Genomic DNA, 16,009 nt, shown 5'->3' on the forward strand with positions numbered 1-16,009 from the left:
TGCATTTTGGAAACAAGTTCTGTGGACCAATAAGGTTAAAATTGAACTTTTTGGCCGGAAATAGCAAAGGTACGTTTGAAGCAGAAGGGGCACAGAATTTAATGAAAAGAACCTCTGTCCAACTGTTAAGCATGGGGGTGGATCAATCATGCTTTGGGGTTGTATTGCAGCCAGTGGCACAGGGAACATCTCGCGAGTAGAAGGAAAAATGGATTCAATAAAATTAAATTTCAGCAATTTTGGATGGTAACTTGATGCCATCTGTAAAAAGGTAAAAGGTAAAGATAAAGAGGATGGCTTCTACAAATGGATAATGATCCTAAACACACCTCGAAATCCACGGGGGATTACATCAAGAGGCGTAAACTGAAGGTTTTGCCATGGCCTTTACAATCTCCTGACCGCAACATAATTGACAATCTATGGATAGACCTTAAAAGAGCAGTGCATGACAGACAGCCCAGAAATCTCAAAGAACTGGAAGACTTTTGTAAGGAAGAATGGGAAAAAAACCTCAAACAAGAATTGAAAGACTCTTGGCTGGCTACAAAAAGTGTTTACAAGCTGTGATACTTGCCAAAGGGGGCAGTATAAGATATTAACTCTGCAGGGTGCCCAAACTTTTGCAGAAGCCATTTTTTTTGTTTTCTGTTATTTTGAAAGTGTAAATGATGGAAATAAAATCTAACTTTTGTTGACATATTATAAGAATGTCTAATCTGTAATTTGATGCCTTTTGGAGATTTTTCCATCTTTCCTTGTCTTCTTTATGCACATTAATACAAATTTTTACCTGGGGTGCCCAAACTTTCGATCCCCACTGTAGGTATCCACCCTCAGGTGGTTGTTCAAGGAATACACGTATGGGAATAGTTTAAAATGTAAAACCTACTACAACTTACAACAATGCTTTAGGTTTTAATCCCGTTTTTTTATTCCCTGGGGTGTGCTATTTATTGAAAAAATATGTAAACCCAAATTTCAAGAGTCATTTTCAATATTCCCAATATATGCCTCCTGAAGCAAGTACTATGAAAAAGTATCTGGTTCTCTTTGTATTACTTTGTATTACTTCCTTTGTGTGATATCTCTGGTGTTCCTGCAGTCCCTCTGTTTTCCAATTAAACACCGACCACACTAGACATAAGAGCACAGAGTGGTCAGTTCTCTAGCTATGCTGGGAACTCCTGCTCTCCTCCAATGATTTGACATGCCTGCCCACCCAGCCTTTCACTGGGAAAATCAGTGTGCTGCTGCTTCTCTCTCTCCTCCCCCCCCCCCCCCCCCAGCTCATGCAACAAAGGGAATGTGATAAAAAAAAAAAATGGATTTTTGTAAAATCTTACCGTAAAATCCTTTTCTCTTAGCTCATCGACAGACGTAGTCCTCGGTGATACACCACCTTCGGGTTATGTTACCTCCGCAGGAGCAGGACTAGACAGGAAATTAAAAAGCTCTGGCCACACCCTAGGGGCAGTCCCAGAGGGTATATCCTCTCTCTCTCTGCCTCAGCAAATCAGTTATGTGAAAAAGCAGTGCTTAGAGAATTTAACCCAACCCAACTCCAAAACAGAGGGGCGGGGACTACGTCTGTCGATGAGCTAAGAGAAAAGGATTTTACGGTAAGATTTTACAAAAATCCATTTTTCTCTAGCGCTCATCGACAGACGTAGTCCTCGGTGATACACCACCTTCGGGACGTCCCAGAGCAGTATCACAACTGAGGGGTGGGAAAATGGAAATCAAATCCCAATCTAGAAGGCCCAACCGGTGCCAACTAGAAGTTTACAATGCTCATCCTTAATGATGAGACTCAACAAAAAAAGAGAAAACAATTTTTTTTTTTTTTTTTCAAACAGAAAAAAACCCTCGAGGTAGACCACCGGTCTCCTCAAATTGCGGCCTGCAAAACCTTGCGGCCAAATGAGGCATCCGCCGATGCAGTCACATCAATTTTATAGAATTTTGTAAAGGTATGTACCGACGACCAGGTGGCCGCCTTACATACCTGGACCACTGACGCCTGATGGCGAAAGGCCCAGGAAGTACTGAGCGCTCGAGTGGAGTGCGCCCTAACAGGGAACGGAGGACTCTGACCCTTAATAGAATAAGCCTGTACCACCGTTTGTCTAATCCATTTGGCAATGGTCGCGGCAGATGCAGGCAAACCCTTTCTGGGGCCATCCGTGATCACAAAAAGTGAATCCGTCTTACGGAATGATTCCGTAGATTTCAGGTATACCCTGATTGCCCGAACCACATCTAAGGAATGCAACGCATGTTCCCGATGATGCTTGGGCTGAGGACACAAGGAAGGTAGTACATTATCTTCATTCAGATGAAAATCTGAAACCACCTTGGGAAGAAAAGATGGCTTAGGATGAAGTACTACCTTATCCCTATGAATCACTAGGTATGGTGACTGGCATGATAATGCAGCCAGTTCTGACACCCTGCGAGCAGAAGTAATAGCCACCAAGAAGGCCACCTTCTGGGATAGAGTAAGCAAGGGAATCTCCCTGATGTTTTCAAAGGGAGGTTTCTGTAGAACCGACAAAACCAAATTAAGATCCCAGGGCGGTAAGGGCGCGCGGACTGGAGGAGCCAGGTGCCGCACCCCCTGGATGAAATTCCGCACCAAGGATTTGGTAGCTAAAGGCTTCTGAAAGAAGATTGCTAATGCTGAAACTTGACCCTTGATGGTGCTCAAGGCTAGCTTCTGCTCAACCCCTTGTTGCAAAAAGGCCAATATTCGAGTCACCGAATAGGTACGTGGAGGAAATCCTAAAGATTCGCACCACGCAATATAAGTCTTCCATGTGTGATAATAGACTTTGCTGGAAGTCGCTTTCCTTGCTTTAATAAGGGTAGGAATGACTGAAGTAGACAAACCTCTGTCCTTCAGTACTTGGGTCTCAATGGCCAGGCCATTAAAACCAGCGACTGTAAAGCACGAAGGTAAATTGGTCCTTGAGACCACAGACACTCCCTGAGACGAAGTTCCCACGGAACGTCTGCGACTAACATGTCCAAGTCGGCCAGGCCGGCTTGAGGAGGCCAGCCTAGAATTTCTATGACCACTGGCGCTTTTTGGATCTGAACCAGGCGTCCCTAGAGCTATCTGGCCCCGACCATCCGAGAAAGTCTGGTCGTTTTCTGTTCCCACACATTTATCAGATACCTGATAGTTATCAGGAAAGGTGATCTTTTCTGGTTGAACCTCAGGGACCGAAGTCACCCGACTAGAGGCTACTTGGCCTATCTGGTCAACCAGATCCGATTCCTGTGAGGTATCGGGACTAATCTTAGGAAAAGGTAAAGGAAAAGATCTTTTCAGGGAACGGTAACTACCGCTTCCTGTGGTACTTAAATGTTGGAAGGGAAGAATCGCACCGGTAGTAGTGGTTGATGCTCGATCTAATGTCCTGAATACCGGTGAAAACGTCCCCCCACCCTGAAACCGGGTGGGGGCGCACCTTCAGGCTGTGTACTCCTTTACTTCGGGTTTGGCTGGGTTGGTCCTCTGCTTGTCCGACCAGCCCTTCTTGAACCCTCCTGGAGGAGTCTTGCCTTTCCCGCTAGTACCAGCCGGGCGCCCTTTATGGGCGGTAAAGAAAGGTCCTCGCTTGTTGCGAGGTCCCTTAGCTTTTGCAGCCTGTGGCAAAAAAGTGCTCTTGCCCCCAGTGGCATCCTTAATGATTTCATCTAGGTTGGCTCCAAATAGACGATTCCCCTGAAAAGGGAGATTGGTCAAGGTCTTTTTGGAACCTAGGTCAGCTGACCAGCATTTTAACCACAGCACACGTCTGAGGATCACTGCTAACTTAGATGCATGCCCTAATAGGGGAGTAGTGTCCAAGGCTGCGTCACAGATAAACCGTAGCCCTTGTATGATCTGTTCCATCAAATCAGATGTCTCCTGGGGAATATCTTTTCCCCTAAGATCTTGGCGTACCATTTTCGCCCATTCCGTAAGTGTCTGGGAAACTAGACCAATAACGATTACTGGTCTAAATGCTGACCCTACCAGAGAAAAGATAGTGCGGGAACTCTGCTTCTATCTTTCGATCCACCGGATCCTTAAATGTCGAAGTGTCCTCCACTGGAATAACCGTGGCTTTATTCAGCCTGGAAATAGGCGGATCCACGATTGGTGGTACCGTCCATTTCTTAATGATGGATTCCTCAAACGGATAGCGTCTAGCAATACGCTTGGAAATAGTAAAGGTACGCTTAGAATGCTCCCATTCTCCTTTAATCTGATTACCAAAACATTTAGGTACAGGAAAAGCCTTCGCCGTCTTGATGGGCTTATAAGTACCAAAAGGCATCTCTGTTTCAGTTGCCTCTGCCGGTAAAGCCTCAAGTTTTAAGGTTTCTTGCACTGCCACAACTAGTGCGTCCACCAATGCTTCTTCCTGAATAATAGCAAGAGAAGAAGCGTCCTCCTCACTTTCTGAGGGGGCTTTACCTGGGATAGCAACCCTTGCAGAGGAACCTGCAACTGCCGTGACCATCTCTGAATCTGAGTCAGAGGTGTCAGATAGTATAGGGGTAGGCGGGGGTCGCTTCCTTGACCCCCGTCCCTGACAGGCCGCCTCCACCCGAGCCACCATAGACTCCAAAATTGCTGTAAATGACTCTATACTCTGTGCACCGGCGGGTCCCGAGGCCCCCTCGAGGGAAACAGGTGGGGGAATATGTGTGGCAGGGTCCATGATAACTCCAGTTACTTCCTGGATAATATAATTCAAAAGTAAAGAAAAAAACTTTTTTTTTTTTTTTTTTTTTCTGACCCCCAGCGCCACAAAAAAGCCCCTTAGTGTTACCTGCTAGCTATCGATCGAGAGAGAGAGAGATAGACCCCCAGGCTCACCACTTGATGCTCAGAGTTAAACTGCAACAGCTTACAGCGCTGTCTTGACAAACAGGAAGTCTTTTGGCTGGCTGCCCAGGAAGAAAGGAGGCGGCTCCGCCCCTCTGCACGCCTTCCGGCGCCTCCCCCAAGCTCCACGAGGTGTAGGATCACCTCAAACATGGCCGCCCCCATGCTGGAGACACGAGGCTACGCCAAAATGGCGGCTCGTGCGATCCTGCAAGAAAAAATGGCGGCGGCCTGCTGAATGGCGGTGTGCTGCAGGGCACACAACACTGTCTCTGCCTGGGGATATGGCGTGGTTGGCGGTATCGGCCCTGACGGACCGCATGGCCGTTCGGGAGGCCTGCTAATAGCTGGAGATCTGATTTGGAAGGCAGTCTACATGTCCGTGGCTTCTGACTGGTAGGTAGCTTATACTTAACCCATAAGATTCCCAGAATGCCACAGATTACATCTTTTAAACATGTATACAATAGATTGTTAGCTCCCAAACCAAGCCTCCTGGCTTTTTGTACACAAAAAATCACACTCAAAGTAGGAGGATCTGTGACATGTTATAGGATAGAAAGGACTCTTTCTTACCATACAGAGAGGGGCCCGCGTTCACCACAAAACCCGTCAGGGGGAAAGGGGGAACATACTACTCACCATACCGAAACCAGGCGGGCACCAACTCCTGACAGTACCCCTCTCCACCGGGGCGGGAGGGCTGTCGACCGATACGAACGCCGTGACTCATGGTCTTTGGCGTTTCAGCGAGACGTTTAACTCGCGGGTTCAGTCCTTTTAATGGGACTTTGTCGCGGCCGACCCAGCGCGGAGCTATGGCCTGCACGCGCTCGTAGGCTGAACTGGGGTGACCACCGGATCTCAACATCCAGCCCGTCGCCCAGTTCAGCTTTCTTGCTTGAAGATCTCACAGGAACACTGGAGAAAAAGCTGTCTAAAAAAATCCTTTAAGAAAAAATTCTTGCCAGGACCTAAGATCCCAGCAAGGTGTCTAGGTCCTTACTCCTAACTAGACAGAAAATAACTGATTTGCTGAGGCAGAGAGAGAGAGGATATACCCTCTGGGACTGCCCCTAGGGTGTGGCCAGAGCTTTTTAATTTCCTGTCTAGTCCTGCTCCTGCGGAGGTAACATAACCCGAAGGTGGTGTATCACCGAGGACTACGTCTGTCGATGAGCGCTAGAGAAAAAGTGGTTTATAATTTTTTTTTTGTTTTAATCTATACATGAATGTTTTGCCTGTCATTTATATTTTAAACTGAAGGGTTGTTTTACAAGGTGACCGTTTAGAATCACTTTAATTATGCTCTTATTGTGGCGCTGTACTTTAAAGAGTGAGTCTCACACAGCCCTCTCACAGAAAACGCAGCTTCCACATAGTATTTTAGATTTTTTTTAAGGTTTTGAACGCTCTCTTTGTAAAAAAAAACTATACACTTAAATTTTGATCTGGAGGATCGCCGCAATCTCAGATCTTGAACAACTAAGGGAATAATTCAATGCATTTGACACTGAAAATGGCATCCTTCACATTTTTCAGCATTAAGATCTTTACTATACAACAAAAACATTTTGTATGTTGAGTGTATAGAAGCAAAACTGGGAGCAAAATATAATTCTTACCAATTCAGCTGTTGAGGTGACTGAAAAAAAAAAGAAAGAAAAAAAGTGGGTGAACATTAGCACACATTTTACTAGAAAAAACAAAAAAACAGAGCACTACACCAAGCTGCTTAACCTGCAGAAAAAAAACACAGAGAGCCATTGTCACCCTTAAAGTGATCTGTCACCACAGAGTAAGCTAAAAGCAAATTAACCCTATGGGAAAGAAAATCTGTAGTTCCTTTTCCAGCATTCTAAGGCTGTCATTTCAATGCTCCCCAGCTTCTGCAGGTTTTCCAGCCTTTTTTGAGTGCGTTGATTAACTGCTCTCTACCTGCTGACATCTGACAATTGAAAAAAATGGATTTTTGTCTTACTGTAAAATCCTTTTCTCTGAGGTTCACTGACAGACACAGCTTCAAGTCTTCAGGCCATTGGCTTTATGCTCTCTCTCTAGGAGTAGGACTAGGCGGAAACTGTTTTGGTTACGCCCCTGGGGCAGTCCCAGAGGGTCTACCATCACGTCTTGCTGTAGGACTCCAGTTTGTAACAAGCAGTGTCAGAAGAACATATAACTCAACCCCAAGAGGGGCGGGTGCTGTGTCCGTCAGTGAACCTCCACCATGTCGCCGCCTTACACACCTGAACCACTGATGCCTGATGACGGAAGGCCCAGGAGGCACTAAGCGCCCTTGTAGAATGAGCTTTACCAGGGAAAGGAGGAACCTGACCCTTAACCACTTAAGCCCCGGAGGATTTGGCTGCTAAACGACCAGAGGGTATTTTGCGATTCGGCACTGCATGACTTTAACGGACAATTGCGCGGTCGTGCGACGCTGTACCTAAACGAATTTGGCGTCCTTTTTTTCCCACAAACAGAGCTTTCTTTTGGCGGTATTTAATCACCTGTGCGATTTTTTGATCACGCGCTATAAAAAAAGAGCGTAAATTTTGCAAAAATAGCAATATTTTTCCCTTTTTTTTATATGAAATTCCCCCCAAAAAAAATGTAAAAATCAAAATTTTTTAATATTTTCGGCCAATTTGTTTTATGCTACCTATGTTTGGTAAAAAAAAATCGCAAAAAGCGTATTTTGATTGGTTTGCGCAAAAGTTATTGCGTTTACTAACAAAGGGAAAGATTTTTGTCATTTTTGTTGTTTTTTTTTTTAACGTGTAATGGCGGCGATCTGCGATTGTTTTTGCGGTACTGCGACATTGCGGCGGACAGATCGGACCCTTGACTGACATTTTTGACACTTTTGGGGTTACCAGTGACATTTCTACAGTAATCAGTGCTATATATATGCACTGTTACTGTAAAAATACACTGGTAGTGAAGGGGTTAACTTTATTTGAGAGGGAGGGGCTGTGTGTGTCCCTAGGGGCGTGATTCTAACTGTGATTGGCTGTGGCTTCAACTGTATGCAGAGTGATCAATGGATCTACATAGTAGATCCATGTGATCATCTCTCATACAGAGAGGAGAATGACAGGCAGCTTGTTTACACAAGCTGCCTGACTTTCTCCCTCTCCCCCGCCGATCGCAGAGTGGCCGGCGGCGATCGGGTCCGCCGGTCACACGCGCGGGGGGGTCCGTGACCACGCGGGAGCGCGCCTCCGGCGGCGCGCGCTCGCTCCCTAAACCCTCACAGGCGAGCGACGTAGACCTACGTCACTTTGCCTGTGAGGTGCTGACCGCCGCCGTAGATAGTCGTGCGGCGGTCGGCAAGTCATTAATGGAGTAGGCCTGCACCACTGTCTGCCTGATCAACTTGGAAATGGTTGCAGCAGATGCGGCCTGCCCCTTATGAGGTCCATTGGTAAGAATAAATCATATTTTCTAATCGGTTCAGTCACCGTCAGGTACATCTGAATCATCCTTAGCACATCTAAAGGAATGTAAGGCAATTTCCTTAGGCTGTTTTGGCTTAGGACATAGGGACGGTAAAACAATGTCTTCATTCAAATGAAACCCGGAAACAACCTTAGGAAGGAACGCCTGACAGGGTCGCAACACCACTTTGTCCCTATAAATCACCAAGTAAAGTGACCGTAGCCAACACGCGACGTGGGGAAGTAATAGCTACTAAGAAAGCCACCTTCTGCGACAGAGTGAGAAGAGGAATTTCTCAAATATTTTCAAAAGGAGGCTTTTGAAGCACTGACAGGACCAAATTTAGATGCTACGGAGGTACCAGGGATCGCACCAGAGGAGCCAGGGGGCGAACTCCCTGCACAAAAGTATGAACCAAGGACTTCGCTGCCAAACGGCCTTTGGAAAAAAATAGCCAAGGCAGAAATCTGGCCCTTGATGGTACCCAGAGCAAAACGTTGATCTACATCCAATTGTAGAAACTCCAACAAGGTAGACACACAAAAGGAGTGGGGGGGAAACCCCCCACAACTCACACCAAGTAATGTATGCCTTCCAAACTCGATGATAAACCTTCCTGGAAGTAAATTTCCTAGCTTTCAACAGCATAGGAATCACCGACTCAGATAGCCCTCTGTTCTTCAACACCTGGCTTTTAATAGCCAAGCCATTAAAGCCAGAGAACATAAAGCAGGATGGAAGATTGGTCCTTGAGACAGAAGATCTTTTCTGAGAGGAAGTTTCCAAGGGATGTCTGCTACCAACCTTACCAGGCCTGTGTACCAAGACCAGCGAGGCCAGTCTGGTGCCAACAGAATGACTGGAATTCCTTCTACCTTAATTCTGCATAGCAGTCTCGAGAGAAGTTGTATTGGAGGAAAGGCGTAAATCAGACTATACTGATCCCAAGAGGCCACAAGAACGTCTGCGGCGTCGGCCAGAGGATCCCGAGACCTTGACACGAACCTCTGCACCTTCCTGTTGAGACTGGAAGCCAGCAGGTCCACATCAGTGGTCCCCCACTACAGACACAGTTGATGAAATACCGCCAGGTGAAGAGACTATTCTCCCGGATCCAACGTCTGCCGAGATAGTCTGCTTACCAAATCTCTACCCCCGGAATGTACACAGCAAAGAGGGTCGGAACAGAACACTCTGCCCACCTCAAGATGTCGGCCACTTCCCGGGCCATCAGGACACTCCTTGTGTTTTCTTGATGATTGACATATGCCACAGTTGTAACATTGTCCAATTGTATCCGCACAGGGCGCCCCTGCAGACGATCGGTCCATTGAGAAAGAAAGTCTGATCGCCCGAATTTCCAGGATGTTGATCGGCAAGCTGGACTCCTCCCGAGTCTAGAACAGTTGGGCCGAACACACACCCAAGCCACCTCCCCATCCGGACAGACTGGCATTTGTGGTGATTACAGTCCAATACAGGGGAAGAAAAGATTTTCCCAGACGTAGGGCTGGGGAGCGGATCCACCATAGGAGACACTCCCTCGAGCCCCGACTCAACAGGATCAGATTGTCCAATGACATTGGATCCTTGTTCCATTTGATCAGAATCTCCCTTTGCAAAGGTCTGGAGTGGAACTGTGCAAATGGAACTGCCTCGAAGGTGGAGACCATCAGACCCAGCACTTGCCTGCAGGTCCTGAGTGATGACCGATGGTTGAACAGGAGCCGAACTGCATCCTGTAGCTTCAGAAGTTTTGTCTGAGGAAGAAACCCCTGGGCTGACGCAGAGTCCAGCGTCAGACCCAAGTAGTCCAGCTTTGTGGACGGAGACAGTGCTGATTTCTGAAAATTCAGTGTCCTGCAGAGTTTGCACTGCAACGTCCAAGTCGGCTTCTAGATCCGAGGAAGATCATCCAGGTAACCTAGTACCACAATCCTATCTGCTGTAACAAGGCCAGCACAGGGGCCAAAACTTTTGTGAATACCCGAGGAGCTGAGGCGAGACCAAAAGGTAACGTCACAAATTGAAAGTGCTCCTCGCCCATGGCAAAACAAAGAAACCGCTGATGCCCGACATATATTGGAATATTAAGGTAAGCATCCTTGAGATCGATAGAAGCCAGCAGATCTCCTTGATGAAGGAAAGCTACTACTGTGCGGATGACTCCATCTGAAATTTCTGAACCCGCACAAAGTGGTTCACAGCCTTAAAGTCCAAGATCGGACAAACCCTTGCCTTCCTTCCTGGGAACTGTGAACAGATTTAAATAAAAACCTTGGAATAGTTCTGACTCTGGAACCGGCACAATAACTCTCTGTGCTAACAGGTCTTGCACTGCTCTGTAAAGGCCCTGTAGCCGATCGGAAGGCAAGCGTAAATTGGAAGGAAAGAATCTTGCCGGGGGCAAGGACCGAAACTCGATCTTGTAACCAAACCAAATCAGTTCGTGGACCTATTTGTCCTGAATGAGCAAGCTCCACAGATCCAGGAAGAAGCAAAGACATCCCCCTACCTCAGACAGGGGTGAGGGCACCCCTTCAGGCTGGGGAAGGCTTGTCTGCGGAATCAGAAGTGCCCGCTTTGAACTTACCATTCCAGGGTCTCTTGGAGCCCCCCCCAAAGTTGCGGGGTGGATCTCGAGCCCTTTTACTGCGATCCAGACAGACGAAAGGGTCGCTTGTGAGCCGAAAAGAAGGGACCCCACTTACGGCAATGTACTCTTGCCTCCCATAAGGCCCTTAATGATCTCTTCCATAGAGACATCTGAACAGATGGTCACCTACAAAAGGAAGATCAGTCAGCACCTTTTTAGAAGCCTGGCCAGCTGACCAGTACTTTAACCAGAACATGCAAAGGATCACAGCCCTCACCGAAACCCTGCTGCCAAAGGGGCCACATCCAGGGATGCATTACAAATATACTGTAACCATTGGATCAACTGATCCGCCAGCTCAGAAGGGTGTTGACTCCCCCCCAGATCCTGGCGCAAAATCTTAGCCCATTCCGTTAAAATCTGGGACACCAAGGTGATAGCAAACACCATTCTCAAAATTGGACCAGATACCAGACCAGAGCCTCAGCTTTTTTTTGTCCACGGGGTCCTAAAAGACAGGGAATCCTCCACCGGCAAAAGCTTGGCCTCAATTAGCTTGGAAACCTGAGAATACACCGACAGTGGAACCATTCGTTTCTTCAGAAGAGACTCCTCAAAGGGATATCTCCTACAAAAACGCTTAGGTATTCCAACCATGCATTTTATGCATCCCCACTGACTAGTGACAATCTTGTCAAAATAGGCAGGAAAGGGAAACGCCTTAGTCACCTTGGAAGATTTTCGGGTGCCAAACTGCACCGGCGTTGCCGACTCAGCTGAAGCTGAGTCCTCCAACTTTAAAGTTTCCCACACTGACACAATCAGAGCCTCCACCAGCGCTTTATCATGCGCAGCTGCAGAGGGGGACTCATCATCACTATTAGCGCACTCAGGGTGCGTGGACGCAGACCAGTGGGCTGACTGTTGTCCACGGCAGCCAAATCCACCTCAGAATCTGAGGAAGCAGAGGATACAGGTGAAAGCGGGGGGCACTTCTTGCCAGGCCTCCTTTGCAGGACCATATCTACTCTGGCTACTAGCGACTGCAGTCACGGCCGCCAGGGCAGACTCAGAGGGCCCAGCAGCTTCCAGGAGTGGATCAGGTGGTGAAACACACTCCATGAGCTCCATGACCATAAAGGGTTAAACAGAATCATGGTGTTCAGCAAACAAAAAAAACGTTTTTTTTTTTTTTTTTTCTTTTAGAAAAAAAAAAAAAGAAGAAGAGGAGATTCCTCCCCCCGTGCACCGCTGGGGCACCACAAGAATCAGTGCACCCACTGCGCTGTATACAGCAGAGGAAGGATAGATACCCCACAGAGACTCACCACCCCAGCTGGAGAGTGCCAAAGCTGTCTTCCACACTGCTGGAAGGAGGAAAAGGAAATGCTGACCTGACACTAGAGGCCCCCACAGCCTCAGCACTGCATCAGACTACAGGAAAATGGCCACCATTGAAACTATGGGGAAACCAAAAGCATGGCCGCCGAAGCCAGGAAGAATCCACAGCAAAACTGCGGCACCACGAGGTGCTGCACGGGACCTTGGACCCCATAAACAAAAAAACAGACCCCCAGGAAGGGACCCCCCCCCCCCTTCAGCACCCAGGTTCGCACACTCCCTACAGGGGGCCAACAGCGGCATCACTCACCGCTCCTCTGGCCCAGCACCATGCAGCCCCCTACCCAAATTCACCAATGCCCCACAAAGGGCCGGGGGGGGGAAGAGGGTTACAGGGGACAGATGAGGGAACCTACTCAAGGGGAATAACCGCAAAAGAAGAAGAGTGAAACACAAGGGGGAAGAAGGGCACAGGAGGGACCTGCGACCACCCCAGCAATTCCATAGGAAAGGAGGGGGGACACTACTCACCATACCACGGACACCAGACGGGCTCCACTCCCAGCAGTCCACTGCACCATCTTGAAATGGGGGTGCTGCAGCCTGAGGTATGCTAGGACTCTGGTCATGACTGCTGTCGTGACCAGGGCTATGCGACCTCGCGAGGTGTTTCACTCACAGGTTAGCCCCATCCAGTGGGGCTATATTACAGCAAACCTAGCGCAGAGCTAATAGTTGGATCGCATTCGCAGGCCAGACTGGGAAGACCGTAAGGATCTAGGATATCCAGTGCATTGCCCAGTCTGGCTGTTGACTGTAGTTCACAAAAGGAAGAGTTGATTGTAGTTCACACAGGAACAAAAATAATAAAGTAAAAAATTCAATTTAAATAGGTAAAAAATGCCAGGACCGCAGATCCCAGCATAAAGCCAGGTCCTTACTCCTGACTAGGCAGAAAAAACTGGAGTCCTACAGCAGGAAGTGATGGTATACCCTCTGGGACTGCCCCAGGGGCATAACCAAAAAGGTTTCCGCCTAGTCCTACTCCTAGAGAGCAAGAGCATAAAGCCAATGGTCTAAAGACTTGCAGCTGTGTCCGTCAGTGAAAGAAAGAGAAACATCTTTTTAGCTTGGTGCTAAAAAGCAGAGGGATGAATAAAAGAAAACAAGGCCGTGCAGGCCAATGATCTAAGAGACTAAAATAATTATAACTGTGACAAAAGATCTACTAACCATTTATATTTTCTTCACATCTCCTTATCCATGTTGAAAATGTTGACTCAGTTGCTAAAAAAGGGATAAAAAATAAATTCAGCATCCATTAGAACCACTGAACATTATGTCCATTTTATCGTACTGTTAACATGCAGTTTAGAATAACAGTTGCATGAAAAAAGAACTCAAACCATGCTGGGGAACCTCTCTCTGTCTGCATTGTCCATAGCCCCCCCCCCCCATATATATATATTATATATATATATATATAAACCCTTCATACTGCATTAGGGGACCAATAACAAAAATGAAATTGGCAGTAACAGGTAACAAATTCAGACATCTTTTTCCTAAGAAAAATTAAGCCACGAGGTATTTATGTGGGCTGTGTATACAAAATGACTTCCCTAAGGTGACTACACATAAGCGTAGGGGAATACTTCCTGTTAAGCAGTAGCTTGTCTTAAATACAAAGAATAACGATTGACTGAGAAAATCTATCCTTTGGTTAACAATGTTTTACCTGAGCTGGTTTTGCCAAGGGTTGACAGGGAGGGCTCACAGATGTAAAATTGTTCGGTAATGCAGCCTGAAATCGAGTGGATCATGCAAATGACTCCTATGCGTGTAGGAATCTTTATACTGTGTAAATCTGGACACCTTAAAGCATAAGTTCACCTTTTGTAACATGTTACACCCCTGATCCCCTTTGTGACCGCTAACAGGGTTCTACTCCCTCACCGCTAGCGGTCACAATTTAAAAAATACCCTGTTCGGACGCATAACTGATTGACAAGGCTACGTGCATTGAAAACTTCAAGGTCCAACAGTCTTTGCAGCTGTCGCCTTGCAGTTTTCAATGAACTACCACAGTGCTGTATGTACAAGGAAGCAGATACACTGGCAGCAGATCTGCTGGAGACCTAAACGGCAAAAGCATCCTACTGATAGCTGGTGCAATGCTTTACAGGCTACAAAAAAAAATTTTTACAGGCAAAAATTAGCATTTATTCTTTTTTTTTAAAAGGTGAACTTATCCTTTAATATCTCTGAAGAAGTTACAATGTGAGCGCTCCTCTATTAGCTGCACAATGAAAGTCTGATTGGTTATCAGACTCTAGCAGCCAGACTCTATAGTATATACAGATTTAGGGAATAATCAGCAATAACTTTTTCTCTTTGCCAAGTTTAGATAAAACTGTACAGACAGACATCTAAAAGAGTAAGTAGGCTCACATAAAATGTAATGCATTCACAAAAAAAGAGATTGTATGAGACAGTTGCATAAGCGAGAACACAAGTAGGATTGTATAATGGTCCACGTTACAATTTGTTTGTACAATCACCGTTATTGGTAGCAACAACTAAGAATATACCATATACCTGCAAAAGTAAGCACAAGCCATCACTTACAAAACAGATTTTTCCAGTGTTCAACGTCTCTCATCTTCACTTTTGTATGCGTAAAGAACACTCTAAAACAGGCGTCACTAAATGGCAATCATTAGCCATACCACTTAGCAGCCTGCCTGCCACCACTGTTAGGGCTCATGTACACTGCAACTTGTAAACGGCCGTTTAGGAGCAGTTGGGCGTTTGTTTCAGAAGCCCCTGAACCCACCTCTATGTTATCTTATCTGTCCATGTACACAGGGTCATTTACAGTCATTTGAGTTCAGTGACGTTCACCTGCGGTTAGCGCTTGCGTTTTCAGGAGGCATATATATATATATATATATATATATATATATATATATATACATACACACACATACACATATATATATATATATATATATATATATATATATATATATATTATTCATTCAAATGAAAATGGCTGAAAAACATATTTCTGTTGCATTGTGGGTGTTTGGGAGGGTCTCCTGATGTGTTTTGCAAAAAACACCCCTGAGCGCAAACGCCACTAAACGCGTCCAAACGCAGCATGCAAACGCGACACAACAGGCGTTTTTAAACGTCATTCTGTAGCTGTCAAGTTCCAGCGTTCAAAGGACTTTTTCAAACGTCACATGTACATGTAGCCTTAAACTCGCAGCAGTTTGTGATATGGGCAGGCTTTGATGTGGGGGGGGGGGGGGGGGGAGAGCAGTGATATGGGGGACTGTGATTGCAAAGGGGGCTATGATTGCAAGGGGGGTTGTGATGTTAGGGGTTTGGGCTATGATGTTTTGGGCCAGGGTGTGAGAAAAGGGGGCTCTGCTGTAAAAGAAAGGGGGGGGGTTCTGTTATGTGAAAGCGGAGACTGAAGTCACTGTCGTAAAGGGGGCTGTGATGTAAAGTGGGGGAGAAGGTCTGTGATGTGAAGGACCCGAGTCCGAGAACAAAAAGGAGATTCAAACCTCTGAGGAAAGAAAATGTTACTGACCGGACCACTATGAGTTTTAATTCAGTACCCCTGCTCTAAAATATAAGCTGGCCATATACTTGCAGATTTTTGAACAAAAATTTGTATGAAAACTCTCAGTGCATTCAAGGATTTGAATTTGTTTCTAATATTCAGTTTTAGT

General features: G+C 46.4%; 1 protein-coding gene across 1 annotated transcript in view; it reads right to left on the reverse strand.

Moving 5' to 3' along the window:
• SUGT1 (SGT1 homolog, MIS12 kinetochore complex assembly cochaperone) overlaps nt 1–16,009 on the reverse strand; it is a 324,599-nt gene that overhangs the window by 218,867 nt on the left and 89,723 nt on the right. Inside the window, exons 7-8 of the mRNA XM_082245037.1 lie at nt 13,497–13,550; nt 6,511–6,530 (exon numbers count right to left, since the gene is read on the reverse strand). Of these exons, the coding sequence (XP_082101163.1) occupies nt 6,511–6,530; nt 13,497–13,550 (74 nt within the window). The remainder of the gene's footprint in view (nt 1–6,510; nt 6,531–13,496; nt 13,551–16,009) is intronic.

The sequence above is a fragment of the Pelophylax lessonae genome (assembly GCF_965119305.1).
Source record: "Pelophylax lessonae genome assembly, chromosome: 2".
In the NCBI taxonomy this organism is placed as follows: Eukaryota; Metazoa; Chordata; class Amphibia; order Anura; family Ranidae; genus Pelophylax; species Pelophylax lessonae.